Genomic DNA, 19,395 nt, shown 5'->3' with positions numbered 1-19,395 from the left:
ATAATGAGCTTAAAATAATATCAGAAGCAACGTGAAAAGATATTTGGTATGTTCTTCTTCAGACTGATAGCGTCGGAACATAAACAATTTTAGACGAGCCACGATAAAGTATACAAGTATATTGTCGCTAATTTGGAAGACCACTTGGCACTTGAAGCAATGCATTCTCGATGACGTCTTTGGCTACAGTCACCACTGCCTAGTTGCAAAAGTCTATACACCCTCAAAGGATCAAATCCCAAAACCAAATCATCTTGTAACAGATGCGCCAAGTAGATGTACTTTTTCAATAGCTTTTTTTTGACAGATCTTGATTCGTGTCAAGCTGTCATGTTATTTTTGTTCAATATTGTTTAACATTTCATCATGAAAAGACTTACCCCTGAACAATCTTTACAAATCGTAATACTTTATTAAGAAATTCACGTTCTGTAAGGAAGGTGTTACGCGTACTTCGCTCAACTTATGGTCAACATAATCGGACTACTGAGCGCACTATTCGCAACACCATCACCCATCTTGAGATCCAGCATTCATTATTGCTTAATATTTGAGCGAACAGATCACGACGTGCAGCACGAAGTGAAGAAAGTATAGCAGCAATAGCTGAGAGTGTACACGAAGACCGTGGAGAATCGATTCGGCACCGTTCGCAGCAACTCAGACTGACGTATGGAACGACTTGACGCATTTTACGTCGAGATCTAACATTGAAAGTCGCTCGACCTTCCCAAGCGACATCCCTTCCCTCTATGGGCTCTTGAAAAGTTTCGAGAAGATCCGACGGTATCGAACCAAAAACCGATGAGATCCATTTCTGGCTGAATGGGTACATACCCAAGCGAAAATTTCCGCATTTGAGACGAGGAGCAACCTGAAAAGATTTAAGAGCTGCCATTTCATCTAGAAAAAACAACGTTTGTTGTGGTTTGTGGGATCATCGGTTCATATTTCTTCAAAAAAAATGCTGGTGAGATCGTAATAATCGGTGGCCGCCATTATCGCATCTTCATAAACGTTTGTTTGATGTCTGATATTGAAGTTCGTGATGTAGGCGCCACACCGCATCATGCAATGGATTTATTGAGAGAATACTTCGAAGCGCGGATTATTTCACCTTTTAGGTTAGTTCGTTGCCCACTAATATCGTATGATATCACATCCTTAGACTTTTTCCTCTGTGGAATTGTAAAGCCTAAAGTCCATGCGATTTCGCTTCGATCCAGGTCTTGGAGCAAAACATCGCGCATGTCACTGGCCAGTTACCAGTTGAAATGCTCTAACGAGTCATCGAAAATTGCACTCAATGGATGGACCATCTGAGACGTAGTCGCGGCCAACATCTGAAAGAGATAATCTTAAAAAAATAAATGCGAAAGAATGTTCTATCTTTCAAGTAGGGAGCCTCGAAATGGATCACTTAATATTTTGGTGATCCCAAGTATAGCAAAAAAAACACAAATTTTATTGACCGGGTTTGATCTCTCATATTAGAAGGCATACGTAAAAGCTCTAAAAAAAAAGCTCTAATTAGTTCGTAGATGGTGGTTTTTCAGGGTGGAGCGATGTAACATTTCTTTTATAGCATTGGATTTGAGATTTCTTTTCTTCGCGCTTTCCACAGTTAGCTCAACAGGTATGAGAAATGATTCCGTAATTTGAACATGGTACTTTGAGCGTCGGTTATCAGCGTCCTTTCACATTTCAAGAGGTATTCTCCTGCAGTTTGTGGCAAGTATTTTAATGTTATCCGGAAAAGTATGTACATATTTTAAATATTTTTAATCCATTTTAGAGCACTGGTTTGTAAAATTTACGAAAAGCTCTCTGATAATTTTAGGTATGGCCTTTAGCAGGTATTATTTTATGGTATTTAGAATTGTTCCATATTCTTCATATTATTATATGTACATATTATATGAATTCAATTCTAGCTACTCCTTTTCAACTCTAATGCGAACGAATATCTTGTCGCCTAGAGTGGTTGGTCTGAGATCAAATCAAGACTATTGTTAAGGTGGCCAATAAAGAAATACGCGGTACGCCGCATGGAAAGCATTCAAAAAGATTAGTGTATATGCATTAGTGGAGAAGAACAACATCAAGTCAGATAGTAAACGTCATTTTTAATTTACTGTCAACAGACATATGTAAGCATGTAAGCAGCTGGCAGCGTAGTCAGCTCTTAGACGGAAGGTCTTCTTATTACTCGCCTGTTATAAGGAGCATTTTAAGGTACTTAAGAAGTTGCCATTTCTACCGAATTTCTGTAATCCTATAGAACTGAACTTATGTAAATTCGGTCACCAATAATGCCTTTTCTTCCAGAGAAGCTTGGGAAAAGCGTACAAGGGGGACTTGTAGGCAGGGATAAGCATCTATACGGATGGTTCTTAATTAGATAATTGAGTGGGAGGTGGTGTCTTTCCAGCAATATCAGCTTTCCATCTACCAGACCAATACAGTGTCTTTCAAGCAGAAATTACAGCAAATAAAGTAAGCCTTCATGTTTAGACAAAGAGTGTGCTGACAAGGTAGGATTTTCTAAAAGAACCTTAGAGTTTCACCAAAAGAATTTCGTCATAAACCTGCAATGGGCTCCAGGTGATATTATTGGCAACTGTGAAGCAGTTCTACTAGCCACAATTGGCTCTACTTTTCAATTCGACTTCGGAAAAGAAGAAATTATTTGCCTCACAATGTATGTATTCTTACGATTTCGAACTGTGGAGTTAAAAAAATATTAATTTATTTCAGAAATTAAATTACAAAAAATTCACAAAGCCTTTGCTTCCAATTACATGTGGAACTAGTTCTTTAAAATCGCTGCATTCATTGAAAAAATGAAATTTGTTGGTAAATTGTAAGTAATCGCAAAAAGCGTGATCGAGTTTAAGTTTAATTCCATTTTAATAGAAGACTTTTAAAACGTTACAATCTGTTGAATTTTATTTTCCATAATGTTTTTTTTTGTTTTTGTTTGTTTTGTGCTTTTTGGAGAATTTTTTAATTGAAAACGGCACGTTTTTCGGCATAATCGTAAAAACCAATACACAAACGCCAATATTTACCGCAATAACGGCAGCCTTGTGTAAGCTTAGAGTAAACACATGTCAGTATGTAATCGCTAAGCTCATGTATTTTAAACAAATTGCATGGAAGCCTTTAGTTTTTTGTTTGCATAAGCCCATTAGGGTTGTTCTTGTTTTTGCATAAACGCAGAACCGCTGTTCTAAATTACATTGATATTATTTTTTTATTGCATTTGTGAATTTTCTGAAATTTATATAATAGGATTTTAGGAAATGATTCAAATAATCGTAATATAAATAAAATATGTATGTGTCAATACTTCAGCGGAGAAAAAGGGGATAAAACGAACCGTCAGCTGGTATAAATCAAAAAAATTGGTGCAATTGATATAAATTGATTGAGTAAAAATTAATCTATATATTATGTAAGTAAATGTTATATATACAACATAAATGTCATATCTGCTTTTTATTCGTTTCACTTTCACAAACTCGCGTAAATAAAATATTTGAAGTTGAACTTTTTTTGTGCTTAGAGATATACAAGGTGCATTCCAAAGTAAACAGGACTTTAAAAACAAAAAACAGAACAAATGGTTTTTTTGGCAAAATCCATTTATTTTATTCAAAATAGTCTCCTTCTGCTTCATTACAGCTTTTTGCACGGTCCAAAAGAATGTCGAACGAGTGTTTTAGCTCGTTGGCCGGTATGGCAAGCCTTTTGAATGACCTCTACGTCCGCATAACGCCTTCCTTTCACGGACAAATTCATTTTTCCGAAAAGGAAGAAGTCGCACGGTGCCATATCAGGTGAATACGGGGACTGGTTAATGGTTAAAATGTGATTTTTGGTCAAATAGTCGTAATTCGAATGTTGGATTCTGAGCAAGTTTTGGTCGTCAGTCAATTTGTGTGAAACAAACCGTGCACACATCTTTCGTAAGCCCAAATGTTCAGTCAAAATGCAATAAATCGATGTTTTGGAGATGTTCTATTCCATTTCCATGAATTTCAATGATGATTTCGGCTGATTTTTGATGATTTCACACACAGTTTCGATGGAATTTCCGGTGATCACGTATTTTGATTGGCCCACATGTTGATCGTCATTTATGTCCGCACGACCACTTTGAAAACGTTGAAACCACTTGTGCACTTTGCTACGGGATAGGCAATCATCGTCATAAACTTGTTTCAACACTTGGAACGTCTCAGTAAAAGTTTTAAAACAAAATTTAATGTTGGCTCTTTGTTCGAAGCTCATTTTCGCAACGATAACACAAACATACTGACACTTAAAATGCAATAACTTCACTTCCAATCAATGAAATGGCATGAAATTCTCACTGGACAATCGATAAAGATAGCAGATAACGCACTAGTCGACATATAGTTGGTGCCACCAGGGGGCGCTAGATTCAAAAAGTCCTGTATACTTCGGAACGCACCTTGTAGACTGAGCATTTTTTATCAAAGACACTCCGTAATACTCAATAAGTTTTTGCTTATTTTTCCAAATTAATAAAGTCTTGTTGCTATTGTGCAACTAAACTCAATTTTCCCGAGTGTTCTTTTGTGACTCGGTTACAAAATGATTTGCTCTTGTTAGATATGTTTTGTTTGGTCAAAAGTTTGAAAATACTGTTGTGGAAAAAAAATAGTAGGATTTCTAATTTAAATTTCACGCAAAAAGCTATTCGTCGATATGTTTTTTTTTTTGGTTGGTATGACTATCAGTGATAGCTGTGTCAAATTTCACATCAAAATAATCATTAGTGTTAAGTAGTTAAGTAAGGCATGTCTTTCTGCTGTAAATATGGTGCATTCGACGATTCTTACAATGAGCGAAATTATTCAACAAAGAAGTTCCATTAAATTGTATGTATGAAATCAAATTTCTGGTGGCGAAAGTTTCGGCATATTGGAAAAGATCGTCGTTGATAATTGTTTGTTGCGAGCAAGTGTTTTTGATTGATAGAAATTATTGAAAAAGGATCGAGAACGCGTTGACGACGAACCACGTTTAGGACGGTCATCGGCAACAACTGATGATCAATACGTTAATAAAATAAAGGGATTGGTACATGAGATTCGACGAATCGGATCAGTGAAAACCATTTCGAAAGATCGTTTGAGGCTAAGAAAAGTGAAAGTGCGATTGGTTTCAAAATAACTGAATTTTTTTGTAAACAGCTTCGCGTTAACGTCTGTTAGTGCCTTGCGACTACCAGGATGTCATGAAAAGGTTAATTACTGGCGCTGAGTTTTGGATCTATGCTTACGACCCGGAAATAGACGATCAATCAGCCGAATATCGTGGCAAAGCTGAGCCGAAGCCGAAAAAACCACCTCAAAGCAGGTCAAAAATCAATAATATGTTAGCAGTTTTCTTCGATTATCGAGGTGCGGTGCACACCGAATTCCTTCCGAGCGACCAAACTGTCAATAAGGAATAGTGTTTGATTCTTGAAAGAAATTATTGATCGGCATTTTTGTTTAGCTTAATTTTGAAATTCAATACTTAACCAATCAGCTAGTCATCTCCCCTAACAACAGTATTTGAAAAAAATGTCTAAAAAATCTGTATAATTACGCGCATAAGCACCTATTAAGGGTATTATGGACTACTAATAAAAAAAAGAAAAAAAAAAAAACATTGTAATGATATTAAAAGCTTAGTCGAAATTTACATTTACCACCTGGGAAAATAAGGGTTGAAACAGCAATTGAAGTATTTCAAATAAAATATCTGCGAGTGTTAAAAAAAATTCACTTTAAAACGTGATAGGCTATTAAAATGAAATTATTTAGAACTAAAACTACATTAAAAAATGTATGTTAAAAAATATATAAATTTATATTTCCTGAATTTTTTCTTCAAGTAAAGTTCATTGAAAGTTATTAAGCGTTCAGATGCTTCATTTACAAAAAAAATAATGTTTATATTGCCTGCAATATAAATTTTTATTTATGTTTTAGAGCAACTAACGGTTTTTGTAATGTGTTCATAATTAAAAACAGTTATTATTCATTCATATGTATGTAAATACATCTATTTTACCATATTCCAATATATTTGTCGAAATTATTATTATTTTTAAATAAAGCCGCAAGAAGCAATAAAATGTATCGATAAATATGAAAAAAATAAGTTTTTCCTTAAAACACTTTTATATTCAACTTTTCTCTAGAATTTCTTTAGCTTAGAAATATGTAATATCAATGAGTAATAAATTTTATCAAGTAATCAACATCACAATAATTAATAACATAATAACAACAAATAACATAAAATACAAACAAAAATCAAATTATGTTTGAAAGGCGCATGAAAATGGTTTGTGAAAAATGTCATTTCCACTAGTTTAATACAAGCGTAGATATATTTAAAATATGCATTTACAGAAAATCTATTAATATACTTTGAAATCTGAATTTGAACTTTCAATAGCTAGGAGTATTCTTTGTAATTGGAAAATCGAAATTTTGTGGGAAAAGTGAACTCTCTTCTTCTTTCAATTATAGTTCTGTCACCTGAGTAAATATTCGTTGAAACAAACGAATTCGAAATTAACTAAATTCAATCCACAAATGTATATATTGTATTAAGGCATTTTTCCAAAATGCGCAAGACACTTTTTATAGATTTTATTTTTGGAATATTTCCATAAGGACTTCAAAGGTTGTAGGGAAAACAATAAATAAATATTGACAATAATACATTATATAAAACTTGTCAACACTGTGTTTGTCACACATTCTAAATTCGCCAAACTCAGCGTGGCAAAAATTATGCCAGTAGTAATAGTTGTAGGTACCAAACACGGCAATTTATAAAGTATAAAAGCTTTGAAGAAAAACTAAATAATCTTAAAGCTCGCCGGGAAAGTTTTTGTGAAAGTTGACCAAAAGTGTCTGGGAAACCATAAATCGGAAAGTTACAAAGATTTCATAAATCGATTTATTATGTCATATAGTAAAAAGCTTTTCGTCATCATAAGGCGGGTCTCTCATCCGAGGCTGTCCATAAATTTTCATTGGTACTGTTACGTGGCGGGCCCCAAACCCAGCACACAAACCTGTGGAGGGGATGTTTCGCCTTCTCACCTTAGCTCGCCTTCAAACGGATGTTCTTAGGCTACCCAGAGGATACCGGAAGTCGCCAATAAAGAAGAAGTAAAAAGCTTTTGGGTGTAATGCATATGTCCTGGAAAATACGTATGCTGGACTATCCAATTCAAATTCAAATTTCTTTCAGACTGAGTGTTTGATGGAATTGGAAGGAATCATCCATTATGAGCTGCTTCAGCCTAGTCATACGATTTATTCTACATTTTACTGTCAACAACTGATGAGATTGAAGCAAGCAATCGAAAAAAACGGCCAGAACTGATCAACAGAAAGGGCTTCGTCTTCCATCAGGACAACGCTAGATCACACACATCTTTGATGACTCGGCAGAAACTGGGAGAGCTTGGCTGAGAAGTTTTAATGCATCCACCACATAGTCCTAACTACCATTTGTTTCGATCAATGCAGAACTCTCTTAATGAAGTAAAGTAGGCTTCAAGATAAGTCTGTGAAAACTACTTGTCGCAGGTTTTCGCCGAAAAAGCAGAAAAGTTTTACACGCATGGAATAATGTCTCTAGCAAAAAAATGGCTAAAAGTGGTCGACCAAAATGGTACATATTTGGTTCATTAAAGTTCATTATAAATATAAAAAAGTTGAAGTTTGATTAAAAATACGAAAAGACTTTTTCGACTACCTAATATTTTCAATTAGAGACTTTTTTAAATCATTCAATTTCCCTAATAACTCTACCGTGAACAGGGCATATTAAGTTTGCCACGAATTATGTTACAGCCAAAAGGATTCGTCGACTATATAAACTCTTTGTACTTTTTTATTTGAGCCATAATTTCACGAAATTTGGCATGAATTACTGTCGGAAGGCAACGATACTCCGAACAAACGAAATTAAGGTGAGTTTTTTTCACATACATACGGTTTTTCAAGTATCTGGCAGTATTCTGCAGTTGTTGCATACTGGGGTAAAATATAATGGATAATAAACAGTAAACACTATGCTTTCATTCACCAGTTCTCACCACTTTAATGCCTCTCTTCCTCATTCTTAGCTGAAGCAAGCTGGGTTATTCAATGTACATTAACCTGCCTCAACTTCATGTATTTAAATACAGCGAGATGTTTACAAACGTATTGATTTACCGACATAATAATTGATTAGACTGACAAGTTTGCCACAAAAGCCATATCAAATTATGCCAAAATTGCCGTCGCTCTATTTATAGACGAAATGCTTTGTGAATTAAGTCGCACCTGGGATTAGACCCACCAAAGCATTGGGCTGCAGCACACAGGCTAAAATTACCGTTATTACGTATATTAACTACCTTTGCCGAGGGCAATTGCAATAGGTGTAATACACCGCTCCTTCGCTCCCACTTAATGTCAAATCAATCAAAATGTCTGTTTAATAATCAGACCGTCAATCAGTGCTTCTCATGCGACACTTACTCCAAACATATTGAATATAGGCGAATTTATGTAATAATGTACATATAACAATATTAACCGCAGAACCACTAAATTATAAATATATACACAGATTTATGCCAAACATGTCAAAATTGCATAAAAAGTTGGGTTGCGATTTAGATGATATGTATAGTATACTTTTACATACGAGTATCGTCACCTAAAAGCAAAATAACATAATTTTTTAGAAGTTTGCCGGAGAAGGTAAAACGTTACAATAGAAACCACTCATATCGAAAAAATTGAGCTTTGGTTATGAAATGGTTATATATTGGTTATATACTGGTTATGTATTGGTTATAAACTGGTTATATCTGATAGCGCCAGCTGAAAATTTTATGCTGCATATATATGTATGTAATATGATGTCGTGAATCGTAAGCAATATAAAACTCAATTTCGTTCTTTTTGATGATACGTTGTTTTGCATTTTAGGTGATGATTTAGATTATACTGCCTTGTTTATATCAAGTTGCAGGTTTTGACTTAAGCGCCATAAGTATATTGAGTAATGCATTTTTAACGATAATTCAGTGTGGCCTTAGACAATGAAGGGTCTAGCTTAATTATGGTTTCCTTGAGGGACAGCTCTAAAAACAGGTAGAGAGATGGTAGAGAATGTTTCTTATACAAATTATTAAATATAGTAGATCCACATGTTGTCAATACTATCATTTTTGTTATTTCTTGATTTTTTTTTTTAATTTTTTTTGATAGTATTAAATCTTCCTTGTGATGAAATAAAAATATTCTTTGAAATTTAAAAAAAAACTCCAGTAAAATCTTATATAAGTATTTTATAAAAACTGTCAAGGTTTTTTTTTGTTTTTTCAATATACCAAACAGAAGATAAATTTATCGCATGCGACAAAATTACTGCAACATCTATGAAATCACAAAAATGTCGCATGCGATAAAAATGTTCTTCTTTCGAAATTGTGCACCACCTGCAAATATATACATTTATACTTATGTACATATGTATTGCTGAGTAAACTTCTTCTCCAATTCTTACAGTATCATATATTTTACCACGAATAATCATGTTATTGAACTTGATAACATAGTAACATAGCGCACAATGGATTCTATGGAAAAAATAATTTCTCGGTAGGCCTAAAATGTATATATATGTATGTATATGTATATATCGTCACCTAGAATGCAAAATAACGTAACATCACTTTTCATAAGTTTACAGGCGAAGAAAAAACGATATAATAGAACCCTCCAATATTGAAACCAAATTTAAGTTTTGGTTATAAAATGGTTATATATTAGTTATCATACACACATATTGAAACAAAATGTGAGTTTTGGTTTTAAAGTGGTTATATATTGGTTATCATATAGTAAAACATAATTTGAGTTTCGGTTATAAAATGGTTACGGTTATTAATAGCAGTGGCCTATTGATATTTCTTCTTAATTTTCGCATTATTGTGGCATTTAGGCATACACGTAAAGTACATACATGAAACTGTTTGGTTAGGGAGTTAGTCAAGCAGATTTTGAAGAATTTCAATAAAAATTAAATTTAATAAAGCAGTGAGAAAAATATTTAAAGGTGCGTTCCAAAGTAAATAAGACTTAAAAAAAACAGAAAAAAATGGGTTTTTCGGCAAAATCAATTTATTTTATTCAAAATAGTCTCCTTCTGTTTCATTACAGCTTTTTGCATGGTGCAAAAGCATGTCGAACGAGTGTTTTAGCTCGTTGGCCGGTATGGCAAGCCTTTTGAATGGCCTCTACGTCTGCATAAAGCTTACCTTTCATGGGCAAATGCATTTTTCCGAAAAGGAAGAAGTCGCACGGTGCCATATCATGTGAATATGGGGAGTAGTTAATGGTTAAAATATGATTTTCGATCAAATAATCGTCCTTCGAATGTTGGAATCTGAGCAATTTTTGGCCGTCAGTCAATTTGTGCGGAACAAACCGTGCACACACCTTTCGTAAGCCCCAATTGTACGGTCAAAATGCGATAAATCGATGTTTTGGAGATGTTCAATTCCATTTCCATGAATTGCAATGATGATTTCGGCTGATTTTTGATGAATTCACGCACAGTTTCGATGGAATTTCCGGTGATCACGGATTTTGATTGGCCTACATGTTGATAGCCATTTGCGACCTCACGACTACTTTGAAAACGTTGAAACCACTCGTGCACTCTGCTACGGGATAGGCAATCATCGCCATAAACTTGTTTCATCAATTGAAACGTTTCGGTAAAAGTTTTACCAATTTTAAAACACAATTTAATGTTGGCTCTTTGGTCGAAGCTCATTTTCGCACCAATAACACAAACATACTGACACTTAAAACGCAATAACTTCACTTCTAATCAATGAAATATCATTCTCACTGGACAATCGATAAAGATAGCAGATTCTAAGCACTAGTCGACATATAGGTGGCGCCACCAGGGGGCCCTTGATTCCTGTTTGTCCTGTTTACTTTGGAACGCACCTTGTACTACTAAAAAAAATTTTAAAATAAATATTTAAAATTAATATTTTATAAAAATATTTAATTTTAATTTTTTATTAAACATTTTATAAAAAATATTAAACCTTAATTATTTATTAAATATTTTTTTTTTAATTAAATTTTTTTTTTGAACTTTTTTGATGTTATTTAAAACCTTTTTCAAACACAAAAAATTACAAAAAATGTCAAATCGTTAAAAAAAACTGTGAATGCCGCAAATTGCTGCCAAATCTACATACAGCTTACATAAAAGCACTGTTTAAAATACGGTAACTAAAACTCCTACGTGAACTGGTTTGGGAATAGTGCACATCATCATTTAGCACGCATGCTATATCCATAGCAATGTGCAAAATAATAACAAAAAAAAAAAAACAAGAAAAAATCGGAAAATAAAAAACTCCTGCTTCCGCCAACAACATGCTTTCAAGCACACGCCGCGCTCGAAGCGTTGGCTTAAATATTTGGCTGCTTAAATTTTCCACCACAAATTACAAGGATTTTCACAGCTTCCGGCAATGGCACACTGGAGTGCTATCGCGCTGCCTACGCTTGTTTTATTTGCCTGCTTCCCCCACACCAGCGTAGCAACACCATATATGCCACACCACAGCTGTGTCACTCAGCCACCACTGCGTATGCGTAACGTACAATTAAATAAAAGCCCCAAAACCCAAATCAAATGCAATCAGGTGTGTTTAAGAGCACAAACACACACACACACACACAAATATATATGCGCATACATGCGTATACATATGCATTTATTTATCTACAAACGTGGACGAATGTAAATGTGTTGCTGTGTGTGTGTGTATATTACTTACCGTAGCATGGTTGGTTCGCTTCGCTGTATTGTTTTTGTTGTTCCTGCATTGATTGTTGTTGTAATTGACGGCACTGTGATTTCGATTTTTTCATGGCATTGTGTTGCTGCTGTTGCTGTTCACCCAAATCATCAACACTGCCGCTACAAGAGCTGCGCCCACGCACGCGAAACGATACATTGAATTGAAATCGACTCGTCGGCTTCTTGGCTGTTGTTGCCTGTGTAGTCAACGTTGCGGCAGGATTTGGTACCAACGCGGTAGTTAAAGTTTCTAGCTCACTGCACAATTTGCCACCACTGCCGCTGCCGCCGCCGCTAATGCCACACAGGCCGCCACCGGCACCGCTGCCACCTGCCACAATCGGTGCGACACTGCCAAAAATCATGGCACGTTCATTCTGCATGCCCACATAGAGGGTGCGTGTTATTAGCATATAGGCGAAACTGAGTATCAGCAGTGGCAACACCAATAAAATCAGGTCCAAGAAGATGTTGTAGGAGCGCTCGTAAGCCACGCTGTCGGCGGGCCATTGTTCGCGGCATTTACGTAGACCTGCAAGTATTACAATAACAAAAAGTAGAAATACAGAAAAAATGTTAGCTTCGGCTGCACTAAAGTTATATACCCATCACAGGGGCATTTCTTATGGTTTAGAGGGGCATAAAAAGATCTTGAATGTGATTGGTCAGTTTGTATGGCAGCTATATGATAAAGTGACCTGATTTAAAAACATATTTTTGGATATTGTAGGGTTGTTTTGGTCAATCATCTATAACAAGTATCGTGAAAATATCTTGTCAAATAAAAATGTTTTCCATACAAGAACCTGATTTTGATGGTACAACATCTGGTGTGTTCAACGTGGGTACCTGCTGATGACAGCCTTACTCCACGGCGCTCAAAAGCACAGCGGATCAAATTAATGCGTTGATCAGCGCCCTGAGAATGCTAAGCATTTTCAGTACCAAGTGTGGAATGGACACACTAACCACCTTGTTCGGGTTCGAGGCCCGTCTAAAACCTCTGCCGTGCTTTGTCAGTTCTTCCCGCGATTTGGATTTTAACCACAACCACCACGATACTCCCCGAGGGGCCAGTCCGCATGAGCAGGTTGAAGTTACCTCCAAGGGCTCCTGCTCCCCTGGTACCAGAATTAAGTCTCCGGTCAGACCTCGTAGCCTAAGCTACTACCAGTTGAGCTTCCATACAGTTCTGGACTGGTGGCCAGGATTTTAGTTGTCTCCTACAACAGACATGCCTTACGACGGGTATATTCGGTTTCCCCCCCGAACCCAAAGGGGGTCCCCCCTACCCGCAGAGGGATGATGGTACAGTTTGTATGGCAGCTATTTGTTATAGTAGTCCGATCTCAAAAATATGTTTGTAAATTGTAGAGTTGCTTTGAATATAAATTTATGCCAAATTTCGTAAAGATGTCTTGTCAAACAAATAAGTTTTCCATACTTGAACATGTTTTTGAAGGGTCACTTTGTATGGCAGCTATATGCTATAATGATTCGATCTAATCAATTTCTTCGGATATTGTACCTCAGCTGAAGAAAATAATCCATATCAAATTTCGGGAAGATATCTTGTAAAACAAAAACGTTTTTCTCACAAAGACATGATTTTGATCGTTCAGTTTGTATGGCAGCTATATGCTATAGAGTTCCGATATCGGCGTTTCTGACAAATAAGCAGCTTATTGACTAGAAAAGAACATGTGCAAAATTTCAGATCGATATCTCAAAAGCTGAAGAGTTAATTCGCGTATATACAGACAGACGAACTCGACTAAGTCGACTCAGTTCGTCACGCTGTTCATTTATATAGTAGTATATTGGGTAGTCGAAAAAGTCTTTTCGTGTTCTAATCAAATTTCAACTTATTTTTTTTTATTTAGAATGAACTTTAATGAACCAAATATGTACCATTTTGGTCGAACACTTTTGGTAATTTTTCGCTAAAAATATTATTCCATTAGTATAAAGTATTTGTGGTTTTTCCGGCGGCAAGTAATTTTCACAGGCTTTTCTTGAAGTCAACTTTACTCCATTAAGGTAGTTATGCATTGACCGAAACAACTGATAGTCCGATGGTGCAAGGTCAGGGCTATATGGTGGATGCATCAAAACTTCTCAGCCAAGCTCTCCCAGTGTTTGCCGCGTCATCAAAAATGTGTGCCGTCTAGCGTTGTCCTGATGGAAGACGAAGCCCTTTCTTTTGATCAGTTCTGACTGTTTTTTTTTCGATTGCTTACTTCAATCTCATCAGTTGTTGAGAGTAAAATGTGCAATCAATAGTTCGACTAGGCTGGAGCAGCTCATAATGGATGATTCCTTTCCAATCCCACCAAACACTCAGCATAACATTTCAAGGCGTCAATCCTGGCTTTGCGACCATTTGTTGAGCTTCACCACGCTTTTCTTCCTCTTGACCATAATCTTTTTCGCACATTATTATCGTGTTTAATCCACTTTTCGTCTCGTTCGATTTCATTTCGTTTTAGCAAATAATCCCATTAAAGTTTTCACAGACAATTCGTGTGGTACCCAAACATCGAGCTTCTTTTTGCAGCCAGCCTTTTTTAAAAGGTTCTAAACTGTTTGATGAAGAATGTTAAGTTCCTTAGCGACGTCATGGCTTATGTGACGGTCCTGTTCAATATTTTTCCTAATTTCATCGACTTTTTTAGCGATAGGTCGACCAGAGCGAGAAGCATCTTTCACATCGAAATTTTAAAGAACAAAAGTGAACGAATCATTGTTATGCAACACAATCTGTTACACCTTCGTCTCCGTAAATTTCACAGTTTTCATTTGTGGCTTGCTTGACATTCTTCCCTTTTTTATACAAAAATTTCAAAATATAGCGAATTTCTTCATTATTTTCACTCATTTTTGAACAGTTGTAACTTGTTTCAACTTCCCCAGAATTTAATTCTTTTTATGTTTAAATTAAGCTTAAAATCTCACCTTTCCAACACTATGTGGTATTTGATTGGTAGCACTGGAGATATACGACTGCAACGACATCTATTCACAAAATACGAAAAGACTTTTTCGACAACCCTATATATACACTTTATTTGGGATCCGAAATTTCCTGCTGAGTGTTATAAGCTTCATGGCAAACTGTATATACCCTACTGAAGCTATAACATTCACTCCTGAATATCAAAATCCATAAGATATTCAGCGAGTGAAAATAAATTTGAGTAAACGCAACGCATAAATAAATTGACGACAAAATACTTCGAATATCAAAGTTATTCTGCTTTATTATTGTGTTATTTGCGCTCTATTGGCATTTAAGATGTGCGTCAGCAATGTAAGCATAACAAATGCTTGATATGTGCTTGATATCCAACAGTGGGGTATGGAAGCAGGGCAAGCCGCCATTGTTCGCAAACAGCCGGCTCAGTCGCTTGGCATTTTTATCGCTAAATTTTCTTTAGTCACTTAAATAGCGATATTATGAAATGGCAAAATACGTGTAAAATCATAAAATCGCATTTAAAAGCCGACGGCAGCGCGACTTCTCATCTCCCTACATAAAATATGGTATAATAACAAGAAGTTACTCATACGCCATGGTGGGCGCGCACAAACAGCAAGCATTTGAGCACGCGTTTTTGTAGGAAAATAACATTGTTTACGCGCACAGCTCTTTTCACTGCCACTCTTCTTTATATTCTCGCCCTCAGTGTTCTTCGTACTTACTCCTTCGCTATATATATAAATTTAGAATTATGTAATAAGCATTTACATACCCTGGCTGGTCGGCATCAATTGGCTAAATATCGCTATGGGCGTCATGCAAATAAGGCTGCATACCCAAATGGAGCCGATAATGCGATAGGCATGATTGAGCGTTTGCCATGCGCGCGATCTAAGCGGATGACAGATGGCATAATAGCGTTCGCAGGATATGGCGACGAGCGTCCACGAGGAGACAGCCACGGAAATCGCTAAAAATAAAGAGAGAAACATAAAATCTTTTATGAAATGTGTGAATTAATGAAGTAATGATTTTGAATTTAATTAGAGACATATTTAAAGGCTGTTATAAACATAAATATAGAAGGCAATCATGATAAGCGCTGTTTGTATTTGAGCAGACTGTTAGCATGCTCTTTTACGTCTATATAAATATAAATATGTATGTATGTGTATATATATATACGTGTGCGTGTGAAGAGGTTTATTATTTCGCAAAAGGACTGCAGCGGCGCGTTTGTGTTAATAAACGATTAATAAAGATAAGCGTCATTATCTGGTATAAAGCGTGGATGGCTTTTATGGTTTCATTTTTGGCTTGTTGTTTTAGATTTTGGTTTTGCTACTTATTAGCGGATTAGGTCCATTTCCACTAATTATGGCTTGCTCAGTAGCTTTTGGTAGAATCTTCTTCTTCTTTATTGGCGTAGACACGCTTACGCGGTTATAGCCGAGTTTACAACAGCATGCCTGTCGTTCTTCCTTTACGCTGTTTGACGCCAATTTGAGTTTCCAAGTGTAGCTGTGGCGGGTCTCAAGTCCAGTGCACAACCTTTGAAAGCGATTTCGGTGCAATTAAACCTGACAAAATATTTGTTCAGTGTTTAGCTTTATTTTTTCATGAATTAATTTTTTGAAAATTTGAAAAATATTTAATTATAAAACAATGTCTTTTTTGCAATTTTTAATTAAATATTGGTAGTCGAAAAAGTCTTTTCGTATTGCAAATTGTCTAACATTTTGGTCGACCACTTTTTGCCATTTTTCCGCTAGAGACATTATTCCATCTCTATTGAGAAAATATGAAAAGACTTTGTCGACTACTAATATTTGGAATAGGGTCCCGAATTAATTCTGCAACCACCGTATTCCCCAGATCCTGTTAAATTTGCCAACACATACGCCAAGGCAGTTGTTATTAATGTCAACGCTCACACAGATCGCATTAATATCGATGTTATTGTTGCGCAATCTGCTGCCTCTGATGATACCTTTGGTGATTATGTTAATCCGAACTCTTCGACTTCATCTCTAATGATACTTTGAAATCAACAGTGATCACTAGGAACAAAAAAATCTCCATCTGCTTCAACCGTTGTCGGTCTTAATACCAATTGTGACTTCGATGTTATCATATCCAAAAAATGGACTCATTTGCCTGCCTTTAAGATCTCTATCACTAAGGAAGTTATTATATCTTTGGACCTTAAACATGCTAATGTTAATGGATAACATCTATTATGTTATAAACTAATTAAAAAGGATACTAATGTTAATAATCTTAAGAATGTAAATTTTAACTTAGGTGTGTCCCCATTTTTTTAATGCCGTTTCGTTTTTACTTCAGTATGGCTTTCTGGCATCAAGTTGGGCCCGCTGCGAACTAGTTGATAGTCAGTCATAATTAGTCATAGTTAGTCATAATTTTGCTCGTCCGTTTTCTGTATTCCTAATCTCATTTAAGTCATAGTCTGTAAGAATTTTTGTTCATAGACTTAAGTAACTAACTAAATAAGCAAAACTCTTCGTCAATCTATTAGGTAATGCACTTTTAGAAGCTTTTGGGGACAAATAATTTTTCAAAAGAGATCCATCCATTTTGGATCACTCTTACGATCTAACTTAACCTAACGTAGACCTTTTTTGAGTACTCTATATTGACTAAACCTCTTGAATAAAAACAAAAACTTTAAAGTGAAACCAGAGACAGACTCCTTAACATACATTTATAGTCTGATGTAAAAATTTTTTTTAACAGATTTTAAAATCTTTATAAAATAATGAACACATGGTGACCTGCTCTATAAAGTTTCATTTTCTTCACTATAAAGAATAAAACTTAAATTTCCTCAAAATCGCATGCAATGAATTTAAAGCCAAAATAGTATTGTAATTTCCAGGTATTTGCCATTATAGTAGACATATAGAGAAATAATTACTTAACCAACGAAAATACAAATGTTTCTAGTTCTAATTTATTAGAATATTACTTTCACGTACTTTATGTATTAAAATTAATTCCGATTAATAGGCTCAAATTTACTATTGAACATAAATTTATTGCATTTCAGAGCTAATTTGCTACTTTTGCTTCTAAGCCTGAGTTAAGTTGCTTATGTAACTATTTGCTCAAATATTATTTGTGTGTACTCCTACGCCTATGAATTCAAATTCCAAATGTGCTTAAATAATTAAAGCCAAATAAACCACTTAAAATTAACAGCCTAAACTAATTTACACCGACTCAAGTGTGGCATCAAATATTAACACAGAACTCGCTCAACAACACCCGAAGTTGTTTGCACACATTCAGCTGGCAAAATTATTAGGAATTTTCCACTAAATTAACACGATTGCCTAGCACTTGATTATATGACGTTATAGTCGCATATGCGAGCATATGATTACAGCTATATACATATGTAGGTGCCTACACATGATTGCGTTTTGCTGTAATCGCCACGTCGAACAACGAACTGTAACAGGAGTGCTGGCGGAGGAGTCTATAGCAATGGTTCTGAAGAGGGGTTTAATAGATTCTTATGGGTCAAATAACCGAGAACTAGGCTATGAAATATGCTCCAATAAGTATTTCAAATTGAAGTAAAGTGTAATGCTTGTATTTCAGCACAATTTTGGAACCTTTTGTGGGTAGAAGGGCAAGAAAATGAGTACGAGTTTTAATTCTAAAATAATTTTTAATAATTCTCTATATTTAAGTACATGTATACCTGTATTTTAAAACATATGTATTTTACCTTATATATATACAGTATATGATAACTGAACCCTCTCAAATTTCCCCTAACACATGCAAGAGTAAATTATTTTGCTGACACTGCCACTATAGCATTCACTGCATTTTAGTTTTGCAATAACGCACAGCCAGCAAATGCCACATTCACCAGCATAACAATTTTCCACTCAAAATTCTCCATTTGCATAGAAATGGTTATGTATACCTATATAAATATCGAAATGCTTAGATGCACTGTTAAGCCATGCAGCTCAGACTGGATACAGCAACTCCCCGTATGCAGCACAATACATACATATATAGTACATGTGTATATATACATATATGTAGTAGTTGTTTAGAGTAATAAATGCTTTACAAATGTTTGCTGCGTATGACACTTGTCTCGGGTTATTAAGTACGATGATATGAATAAGAGAATGTGGTATATGTTTTGAAATTATTCTAGTACTTCTACGCAATAATAACGAGATTTTGCACTTGAAATTTAATAATTTTGTTTAAAATGAAAATTTGCATGAAAGTTATTAACTATTATTTTGTATGGGTTGTCACTTCAAATCACCAGCCATTGAGACAATCTAGTTTTCTTTGATAGATTTAGCTTCATTTTTTTATGAATCAATTTCTTGAAAATTTATAAAATATTTCATGATAAAAAATTTAGTTATTTGCAGTTTCTAATTAAATAGTGGGACTATTGTGCTTCGAATCCACATTTC

The 19,395-nt window shown here is 35.2% G+C and overlaps 1 protein-coding gene across 2 annotated transcripts in view; it reads right to left on the bottom strand.

Annotated features, from left to right (window-relative positions):
* LOC126759057 (gastrin/cholecystokinin type B receptor-like) overlaps positions 1-19,395 on the bottom strand; it is a 103,712-nt gene that overhangs the window by 11,043 nt on the left and 73,274 nt on the right. For both annotated transcript variants that reach the window (XM_050473638.1, XM_050473639.1), the window contains 2 exons: positions 15,690-15,887; positions 11,915-12,469 (listed from right to left, as the gene is read on the bottom strand). In XM_050473638.1, the coding sequence (XP_050329595.1) occupies positions 11,915-12,469; positions 15,690-15,887 (753 nt within the window). The remainder of the gene's footprint in view (positions 1-11,914; positions 12,470-15,689; positions 15,888-19,395) is intronic.

The sequence above is a fragment of the Bactrocera neohumeralis genome, chromosome 5, assembly GCF_024586455.1.
Source record: "Bactrocera neohumeralis isolate Rockhampton chromosome 5, APGP_CSIRO_Bneo_wtdbg2-racon-allhic-juicebox.fasta_v2, whole genome shotgun sequence".
Taxonomy (NCBI): domain Eukaryota; kingdom Metazoa; phylum Arthropoda; class Insecta; order Diptera; family Tephritidae; genus Bactrocera; species Bactrocera neohumeralis.
This window is presented reverse-complemented; position numbering and strand designations above follow the sequence as displayed.